At 39.4% G+C, this 11,264-nt stretch overlaps 1 protein-coding gene across 1 annotated transcript; it reads right to left on the bottom strand.

Annotated features, from left to right (window-relative positions):
- Positions 1-7,999: 7,999 nt before the first annotated feature.
- On the bottom strand, positions 8,000-10,776 carry LOC140773776 (uncharacterized). The gene has a single exon (XM_073116509.1). It carries the CDS (start codon positions 10,751-10,753, stop codon positions 8,978-8,980), a length of 1,776 nt encoding a protein of 591 aa, XP_072972610.1. The 5' UTR covers positions 10,754-10,776; the 3' UTR covers positions 8,000-8,977.
- Between the last annotated feature and the right edge of the window lie 488 nt (positions 10,777-11,264).

Genomic DNA, 11,264 nt, shown 5'->3' with positions numbered 1-11,264 from the left:
GTCTTTGCCTTTGAAATATGTTCTTTTATCTGTTTACATCTTGTGCACGCCCATACTATTATAAAATATCAATGTGGATATTAGAACTTCTCTAATGGGAACGAATGTTTTTAAATTCCTTAATGATGATGATCTTGCATGGGTTCATATGATGAATTTTAGATATCTTCGCCTTGACCCTTGGTTAAGGCCACGCTCAATTCTTCGTAGGCATGGCAATCTCTGTCGAGGGCTGCTAAGTGCCTTAGACTTGGGATTCAATGCAAGGTAGAGTTGCGGGTGTGCACTTCGGGTCATGGAGGACCCTTAGGTTGGGGATACCCCATTTTGTTGCCTACCCACCTTGCTTAATATGACTGCTATGGTTGATTTTACGATACAACTGGAGTTGGATCAGGTTGTATTAATTGAAATAAATTTATTTTGGAAGAAAATAAAGTTTTTGTCAAGGGGGCATTCGAACGCAAGGGTCGTGTTCGAACGTACTGTACGAACACCTACAGGCGTTCACAAATACAGAGAATGGGAATTGTCTATTTGAGCAGCCTCGTGCCCGTTCGAATGTGCCCATTCGAACACATGCACACATTTGCAATTACAGAGAACGGAAAATTCACATTCGAACGGCTTCAGGCGCATTCGAATGCACCACAGCGAGAACACTTTGTTTTTAGGGTTTTATTTCTATTGTTTAAGTTCAAAGGGTAGCGTCTAAGTATTATGAAGTGCACCTTAGTTAGGTTATATTATGAAATCATATTTTCTTCTCCTATCTCTCTCTATCTCTATATCTCTCTTTCTCTCATTCTTCCTTCTTGCCCAAACTTCACATTGTCCCTAACCTCCATTGGTTAGACCTTCCTCCTCATCTGTCGTGGCCCTATTTCTAAAAGCGACATCTTCTTTTCCTTCATTTTATTCCCATATCTATTCGTTAATATTCTCATCCACATATCATCTTCTCCTTCCCTTCCACCACCATCAAGATCTCCCTTCAATCCAAATAACCAATCCATCCCATCTCCGTCCGATCCTTAACATTTTCCCATGGTGAACGATCTACTAAGGATCGGGAATGAGACCTCCATCTTGTCCACATGATGTTTGATGCTAACATTGATCTATTGATCTGTAGGTTGTATCATTGCTATTAGGCCATCAGGCTTCGGAGATGGTTGGGTTTGGGGACCCAACCACCTATCACTTAGCAAGCGACATAATGATATGACCTAATGCCGGATACTAGCTAGGTTTAATATGTGCGATTGCGGCTAAGAAGTTAGTGGCGGGTTGGAGGGAGGATCTGGTGGAGTAGGGAACATGATGAAGGTGGCTCGGGATGGTTTGGATGTAGGGTAGTGAGTTAGGATGGTGGATAGTGAGAGGTGGGTGGTGGTGATGGTGAGAAAGAAAGATGGAAGCCGACAATAAGGTTTTGTAGCAGTGGTGGTGCTATTTTGAGGTTGTAGTGGTGTTGCAAGTCAACAATGGTGGAAGGACGTGGTTACGATGATTGTGGCTGATACGGACCTCTTTCTAATCCAAAGCAGATTTGCAAGGACGTCTCTATGGATTTTATTGAAAGACTTCTAATAGTTAGAAGTTATTCTATAGTGTTGGTAGTAGTGGATCGTCTTAGCAAGTATGCCCATTTTTTTTGCCTCAGCACACCTACTTTCAGTAAAGGATGTTGCTGAAATTTTTATTTAGGATGTGGCTAAATTACATAGGATGCCAAGGATGATTATATATAGATATTGTATCTTCATCAGCGATTTCTGGTTGGAATTTTTTTAATTATAGGGTACATAGTTGATACTCAGTTCGGCCTATCATCCGTAAATTGACGACTAAATGGAGGTTGTTAACCATGGATTGGAGCAATATTTGAGATGATTTGTTGCTAAGAGGCTGAGGGAGTGGCTGCGTATCTTCTATGGGCGGAGTGGTTCTATAACACCGCCTACATCATTATATACAAATAACACATTTTGAGGCGATGTACAGATGGATGGCACTGACATTGCAGACATACAATAGAGCGGCGACAGACTAATTGAAGATACATTTAGAGTTGATTGACAGGGATGAGACCTTGAGGAGATTGAAGGAGCATTCGTAGCAGCTCAAAACCGCATAAAATAGGTCTATGACTGAGGAAATTGCAAGAAATAGTTTGCTATGGGCGATTTAGTTTACGTACGAGGACGGCCTTATCGATGGATTACTTACTATAAAGCCAATATTGAACCAAAATCTCTCTTTCCGATATTTTGGACCCTATAGGGTCAAGGCAAGGGTTAAACCTGTTGCATATTTGTTGGATTTACTAAGGGGACACAAGTTCATCTAGTGTTCCATGTGTCAATTCTAAAAGCGAAGATTGGACCTGATATCACAGTGGGGACCGACCTACCTGAGCCGGTTGCATAATAGGATATTACTCTAGTTTGGATTTTGGCCAAGCGTAGTCGACAATATGACAGACGCTTAGAAACGGATGTCTTAGTGGAATGGTTGGATCGACCCATTGACGAGGCAACATGGGAGCTGGAGGACGATTTAATTGACTGCTTTCCTTACTTTATACCTTAAGGACAAGGTAAGGGAAACATGGTGGGTTGTTGCTACTCTTGATTAAGATACAGATTGGACATGATCAAACTGTTTTAAATTGTATCATTTTTTATCTTTGTTTTAAAAAAGAAGATGACTTTTAGCAGGTGTGTTCAAATGCAAGTGGAGGGCGTTCGAACGCAAGTGGAGCGTTCGCATATTCTGGGCACTGTTTTTGGACGTTGGAACATCTAAATAGCGTTCACATATACAAAGCATGATTTTTGGCCATTCGAACATGATCAAAGTGTATTTGAACGCGGCGTTTGAATGACTAATTCACGTTCGCATATCTAGAGTCCTATTTTGTCGTTCGAACACACATTGGTTAAGTTATTTTGTATTAGGATTTCTTTAGAATTTTTGGATGATTAGCTAGTCTACAAATATATGAAAAAGTAGCCATCTTTGGATTATTGAATATTGAACTTGTTTTACATCTAAGCTTAAGTCAATCTTCTCCCTCGTCCTTCCTCCCCCTTGATATCCAACCTGAACTTTCTTCTACGACCAAAGATAATCCTTCGTTGCTTCTTTCTCATCACTCCAGTAATCTAGCATATCTAGAAGCTCCCTTCTCTCACCTCATCTTGTTCTAGATAATAATTTATTTACCAGAGCCCTCATCATCTTTCATAATCCTAACCACATCATCCACGTCCATCCCGCCATCCCCAAACCTTTGATTACTATTTTTTTTATAATTTTTAATCTACGTGTCCGACAGACGAGATTCCGGTCGCATGAATTCCTAAAGTCAATCCTTCGTGAGCTAAGCTTGCTGGTGCCTGGGCTCAAAAATATCCTACATATAAATTGCTCCTGTCAACTCTTTGTCTCAGTCCACATAAAGTCATAAACACATGTATCGATGTAGATTATAATACAAGCACAACTAATTGATATCTGTGCATAAACTGGAAGAATTCCTCAGTGCTAGAACTTATATGATAGTATATTTACTGCTATGATCAATTATGCAAATCATACCACAACTCACACAGGGGCAAGATAACCCAAGATATTACATAGCACTGAAGATTGTAACATTTAATGTTGTACGCCATGTAGTACATACTAAAACCTTCTTGTTATCATATCATAAGATTTTCAGATGGTTCTCCATGATGACTGCCTAGCAAATATGTTTTTTATAAAAGCCTCAATGCGAGCCTTTCTTAGTTTATTTTTGTACTCTATAGTAGTATGTTGACTGCATGGAAAGAAGAGAGAAGCAAACAAGATAAGGTAGTGATTATTCCAATAAACAATGAAACAAGCTAACCACTAGTGTTTGGAACCAAAAGAAATAAGCAATAAGATGAAAAGAACAGAATAATGAAGTAGCACTGCAACTACATCTTTCAAACTTGTACTATTCTAAGGCAGAAGCTTTTTCTTAGGTTTGACAATATCAGAGGACAAAGTGATGTTCCAGTGATACAGGAGTGTATAACATGGAACTTTCAGCACCAAGTCAAATAGAACTCCTAATTTTGTAGCCAATATTAGAGCAAAACTGATGGCTCCACAATGCAAAATTACATCATGACAATCTACAACATGGAATTTTCAGCATTAAGCCAAGAAAATGTAATTCTTCATTTTGTAACATGACAAGGTATCCCTATTGCCAGATGACAATACTTTTGTTTTATTCTAACAAAAAATAATTAAAGGCTAAAAGCACTGAAGGAGCCTAGGTTCTGTCAAATCATTCATTGTGTCAAATGGAACATAGAAGTATGCGATACAATAAATTCAGAAATGCAGAGAAGCATCCGCAAAATTTACTAATAAGAAACAAGGTTAAAATTCACCCGGCAAATGCAATACCAAGTTGACATAGCGTAGAAAATGTTTCTAGCTTCCCAGTTATGATGGTACGTCTGTTTTCGACCAAGCTCGATTGCAGGGAAGCAGTCCGTGCAGTCAGAAAAGAATAATATCTAAATATTCTCCCATAGTCAGAAAAATTACGAAACTAATGGTGGTCATCCCGTATCTTCCTAATCTACGTTTTTGATATTCACGTCCTTCGTAGATTTTAATTGCACCTGAGACGAAAATACTCAAAACTGTGGTAAAGGTGGAGATGACGGGTGATGGAGATGATGATGAAAAAGGGGAGATAATGGTGATAGATTTGGTAGCATGTGGTAATGAAGGGATAAGGATGAGAGGGAGAAGTTGGTCAAGATCCCAAGAAGGAGGGAGGACTCGACAGTTGAGGGGGATTAGAGGTAACCAGCGATGAGATGACACACAACTAAGGCTTGAACAAGGAGGGAAAAGAGTTAGGGTAAAGAAGGAAGGGAAGAAAATTCAATATTCATTCATAATACCCGTTTAGATTGCCATCCACATCTTAACAGGCTAACCTAACAAGTCAAAATAATAAGTAATAACCCTAGAAACATTGCATTCTTGCCGATCGTGTTCGAAACGGGTCGAGAACGTTCGAATGCGCAATTCGCGTTCACCGTCGATGCAAACGTATGTAGGAGTTCACATGCATGCGTTCGAACGGGGTCGAGCACGTTCGAATGCACAATTTACGTTCTCTATCGATGTGAATGTCTATAGGCGTTCGTAAGGGGCATTCGAACGCGACATTCAGAATCCTTATTTTTCTAAAAATAATTAAAATAAAATAAGAAATAGATCCCATAGATTATATCTATACTTGAGATGACTTCGTATGGTTGGAATCACATCACCAAACACACCTCCAATTTTTTTCTCTTTTATTCCACCTAAGGCCCTGATAATAACTATATCACATCATGACGTGTAAAAGTGGAAAACATAAAATCGACAAAAGAAAATTACACAAATTTAATCTAGCCAAATTATTTAACAGAGGAGGTTTAAACGAACTCAATGATCAAATTTAATCATCACATATTCCTAGAGGTAATTTAATCATCACATATTTAATGATGGTCCAGCTAAAACTTATTAATAGATAGTAAGGCATAAATTATCTTGTTTAGCTACAGCCCAGTGATATATCAGCGTTTAAATAGTACCACTATCATGTTCAGTCTACAGACAACTAATACCAAAGGCCTTCACGATCAACCTATCTCAGTCAGCCAAGAAATAAGATATTGTATTACCCTATAGTCAGCACCAAGCTAATTAATTCAAACTGAACCATACATAGACTCAAACTAATTAAATAAATAACTAAACCCAAACATAATTAGCCTGCTTGCTCGGCCTAACTCGGGCTCGGACTCAACTTAGTCCGGATTGTATCAAATATCTAGCCAAGAAAGAAGATAAGGTGCATTCGACCATGAGCTGACATTTGTTACATGCCATTTGGTCAAGATCTAGGATCGACATGGCTTAATAGATGTACTCATATCTGGCTTTTAACAGTCTTGATTAAGTCTTCTGTGGATAGTATCATGTAGCTTTCATCTTTAGGGTCTATATCATGCATGAAATTGTATTTGATCAAAATCAGTACACTTGCGACTGACCACTTCCATCAGGAAGAGTACGACTTAGTTTCAAAGAAGGACAAGACAGAGAATAGAAAAATGGGGAAGAAGAAGAAGAAGAAGAAGAAGAAGAGCCTACTACTGAAGCATCAAGATCTACATCATATGATCATGCTCAAGATACTACTGAAGCATCAAGATCTACATCATATGATCATGCTCAAGATACTACTGAAGCATCAAGATCTACATCATATGATCATGCTCAAGACTTTGTTGGGATTCGACCATTGATTCAGTAGTTACATCAACAATTTGACCAGGCAAACATGATGATATATGAGATGTTCACTTACACACAACAACATTTTCCATCTCCATCCTATATTAGGAGTGTCATTCATGACATTTACTTGCCAGCAGCTTTGCTCAGCCGAGCTTAGTTAGTTCCTTCATCTAAATCCCCTAGGTCCTAGGTGACATTCTCATTGGAGAACTCCACCACAACATCCAAACCACAAATGAGAGCAGTTTGTCCTCATCAACTTATGAAAGTTTTGAAAACGTTTAGGGAGATGAAAGAGAAGCTTTGGAAGCTATCACCAGCTAGGAAACTACCACAGATAGTTGCAATTGTGAGGGGGCTCACTTGGCCACCCACGGCCAAGACAAACAAGCGAGATTTGGTTTTATTGCATATGGTTACAACATGCATGCATAAGTAGGTTCAACCACCCATGCATGGGTTGGTTTGACCATCCAAGTCTCTAATGTAGTTTTCATCTTGAGAACAAGACGAGTGAAAGCGTGGTGAATTGATATGACCCAAATCAATCCGACTTAAAAAGCCAAGTAATTGAATTACATGAATTTATAATTTATGCAATTTTGATAAAATAATTAGCAGATATTTATGCAACATTCGAAAATTATGAAGCCAGATGAATTAGATCGTGATGTTTATGATTTACATTTACTGTATTCGGACTTTCTTTAAATTCAAACTCTATCTAGGGGTGGAACGGAGTTGCAACCTAAAGGAGAGTTGGTGACCAATTTGGACAGGCTTACTTATGTGTGTCATATTCGGTTTAAGACTCTAATTTTATTCTCAATAAAGGAGGTCTTATGGCTTGTATCTTTCGAGTCATTTAAATCCTTATAAATTGAATTTATCTTCATCAATCTCTTTATCTCTCATCTTTCAAGCTTTCTTTCAATCATCTAGAAAATCCTCATCTCCTTGGTCGCTCTCTCCTCTTAGCACTTCTATTGTGATAGTATTCTTCCTCACCATACACAATCCTACTATAGTTATTGCTACAATTGTATGACAATCATAGTGATGGGTTCTTGTACTAAAATATCAGCTACGGAATAATTCCTTAAGATCTGAATTTATTGCAGAAAATAGTCCGCACAACTGTGAAAAAATATTTATCAAATATTCTCCTGTAGTCAGAAAATTACGAAACTAAGTAGATTAGATTCGTAACTTCCTGATCTACAATTTTTGTATTTATGCCCTTTACAGATTCGAAATATAACTGGGACAAAAATACGAAATAATGCGAATGATGGTGGTGGTGACGGGTGGAGTGGATGTTAGGGTTATGGATGGATATGGAGACGAAGGTGGATGGTAGATGTGATTAAGGGATATAGACGAAGGGTACGAAGTGGTCGAGATCCCAAATAAAAAGGGTGGCTCGACAGTTGAGGGAGATTAAAAGTTAGGAGAAACCTTATTAACGGTAGAGGTAGAAGGATGGTAAAGAGGGAGGAGGGAGAGAGTCTAGAGAGAAGATAGAAGGCAAGAAATTAATAATCCAATAACATTATGAATTTGGCTGCCATCCACATATTTATAGAGGCTAGCCAACAAGTCCTAACATAATAAGTAACCCTAATTCTAGAGTACTCTTGCCGATCACGTTCGAACGCACCCGATCGCATTCGAACGCACAAAAAACGTTCTCTATATTTGTAAACCCGATGTAGGCGTTCGCAAGGGCGTTCGAACGCAACCCCACTTGCGTTCGAACACGACTGACAGAAATTTTATTTTAATAAAAATAAAAAAATAATACAATAAGAAAAGATCCTAACTAAATGTATCACATAGCCGTTAGTCATCTATCTGAATCTGTAAACCGCCACAACCATCTCCTAACCGAGCCACCTCTATCAACTTCTTGGCCTCCGCTCCATCGTCACCTCTATAATACAACCACCATCTATCACGGTCCCAATCATATTTTAGCTCTAGCTAGGTTTCGTTATCATCTACATTAACTCTAGACATTCATCTACCATATCAAAACCCCAAATCTTTAGTCCACACACTACCCCAAGACCTCCTACAATTCCTAAAAATTCCACCTAAAACTCCATCTGCAACAACCAAGAAGATTACTCACCAAACATCACTACACCCCATAAAGCCGATGCACACCACATTCAAAAACTGAGCCCAACTAATCATCTGGGTGTGCACTTGCCAGGAGGCTTGATGTGCATGGAACCTTGATAACAGCCAGCCCAAGCCCCATTGATGTCCAAGGCTAATTCAGGTTGCAATCCTTCACCAAGAGTCCGAGACACATCAGTTTGGTATTAAAGTTCAATTACCCCCAAGTCCGTTCGAATCAGAGTCAGATATTTGTCAAAAAATAATAAATCCATTCCCTGTTGTGTTCTCAATAGGGTCTGACTTTAGACATCTTGAAAAAGAGAAAAGAAGTGCAATTAGCAAAGTGCAACATTTTATATAGAGAAAAAGGGACATATTAGGCAGATCGACACTATTGAAGATGAATGACACAAAGTACAGAAAATGAAAACCTATAGAGGTAATCTATATGTTCCAATGCTTGGAAACACGTTTGCCGAAAAGGACCAGATCATCACCTTGTTGTAGTTTTACAAACGTTGTCATTCTTCATCAAGTCTTCAACATTGCTAAGGCCCTCAATCATTGATATGTAAGTAACGTCATCAGGAGAAATACCCTTGCCAACCATCTCTTTAAGAAGCTCCTCAGCATGAACTCCTCCCCCATTTTTACACAGCCCTTGTATAAGAGCATTATACGTAAGAATTGTTGGATCATAACCCGTACTCATCATTTCATCCCTAACCTTAAAAGCATCCTTCAGATCACCTCTCCTGCTGTACCCACTAATAAGTGTGTTATAACTGATTCGATCAGGTGTGATGCCTCGTCTAGCCATCTCATTGATGAGCCCACGAGCCTCCTCGACTCGCCCCAGCAAGCACAAGCCTCTCATAAGTGTATTATAAGTGACTTCATCAGGAGCAACCTTCTTCCTATCCATCTCTTTCAACAGCTCAAATGCACGGTCCATTTTCCCCTCATTGCAGTGGCCATCAATCAAAGCATTATACATGACAAGATCCGGTGAGAGACCCTTCTCCTTTACCTCTTCGAACATTTTATCTGCCTCACTCACTCGACTCTTCTTGCATAGCGCATAAATTAAAGAAGTATAGGTCACCATGTTGGGGCGAATTCTTTTGCCCGCCATCTCCTCGAAAAGATCAAACGCCTTCTTCACATTCCCCTCCTTAGAATACCCATTAATCAAAATATTGTACGTGATTGCATCAGGCACCAATCCTTTCCCTTCCATCTCCTTAATCAAAGAAATAGCTTTTAAATTCCTACCCTCCATGAACAATGCATGGATAAGCAAGTTATAAGTCGACACAGTCGGCTCAATCCCCCTCTCAACCATCTCATCCCGGTATCTGTATGCAACATCCAACTTCCCTTTGTTACAATACCCATCAATCAATACATTGTATATTACTGCACTGGGAACCAAACCTTTCTGAAGCATTTCACCAAACAACAACGAGGCATCCTCGACCCTCCCCTGTTTACACATCCCAGCAATCAGAGAAGTATAAGTGTACGAATCCGGTATGATTTCCTTCTTCCCCATTACATCCAGCATCTCGATACCCTTCGCTACCCTACCCTTCAAACAATACCCCTGAATTATAGTATTGTAACTAACAACATTTGGCCGAACCCCAGAGCTCTCCATAATTTGCAAAAATGCTCGCGCCTTTTTGAGCTTCCCTTCCTTGCACAACACATTGATCATGATATTAAACGTCACGACCGTCGATTGAATCCGCATCCGAAACATCTCGGCGTAGAGCACCCACGCCTTCTCCGTTAGCTTGGCCTTCAAGAAGGAGCTAAGCAAGCAGTTGCAAGTTTCAATTTTTGGCGGCAAGGCTGCGCCTTTCATGTGGCAGAAGACTTCTAAGCCCTTTAGGGGAAGACCCAATTCGGCGCAGGCGCGGAGGAGGAGGTTGGGATCCACTTGGGCGGAGAGGAGGGAGGAGAATAGGGTTTTGCAGGAGGGATTGATGGCACCGGAGGAGATAATGTGCTTGAGGAGGAGGAGGGCATGATTTGGAGGGAGAAAGAGGAGGGTGGAGGAGAGGAGGGGAGGGGAGAGGTGGGGGAGGAGAGGGGAGAGGGAGGTGAAGTTGGAGGAGAGAACTAAGTCGGCGATGGATTCTGGGGTGGCCTCAGGGGAAAGGATGGAGGAGGAAGAGGCGGCGGCAGATGGAGAGCGGCAGAGGCGACGGCGAGCGGTGGAGTCGAGGACTCGCCGCGCTAACGAGTGCGAGGTTCTGTTCATGAAAAACCGAGTTCAGTAATGGACGCTCCAGTTCGCTATTATGTAGGTCCTCGTTTAACACGAATATATAATGTTTGATTGAATAGATTTTAAGGGTAAAATAGTAATTAGGTTGGTGTGAGGTATAAAATATAATTATTATAAATAATATTTTATATTTTAGAATGGGATTATTATGATTTTTATCTATTATTCTTGAATAAGGAGTTGTATTTTAGAATAAAAAAAATTATTCTAAAAGTAAACGAAGCTAAGAGATTTGTTCTGGGAATAGTTATTCATATATTTACTTATATTTTATAATAATAATATAATAATTATATATGATATGATATAAAATAAAAGTTATAAAAATGTCCTTCTATTTGATTTAAAGTAGATTACTATATAGATGATAATAAAGAAATTACTATATTCTATGTATAAAATGAATGCATACAAAAAGGTTTTATCATATGCAATGTTAGGGCACAAGTAGGTGTGCATTACTATTCTAGTCATTTACATGTGC

Source organism: Typha angustifolia, chromosome 13 (assembly GCF_048772165.1).
Source record: "Typha angustifolia cultivar Huaian chromosome 13, ASM4877216v1, whole genome shotgun sequence".
Classification (NCBI taxonomy): domain Eukaryota; kingdom Viridiplantae; phylum Streptophyta; class Magnoliopsida; order Poales; family Typhaceae; genus Typha; species Typha angustifolia.
The sequence above is the reverse complement of the archived record's forward strand: the minus strand, read 5'-3'. Positions and strand labels throughout refer to the sequence as shown.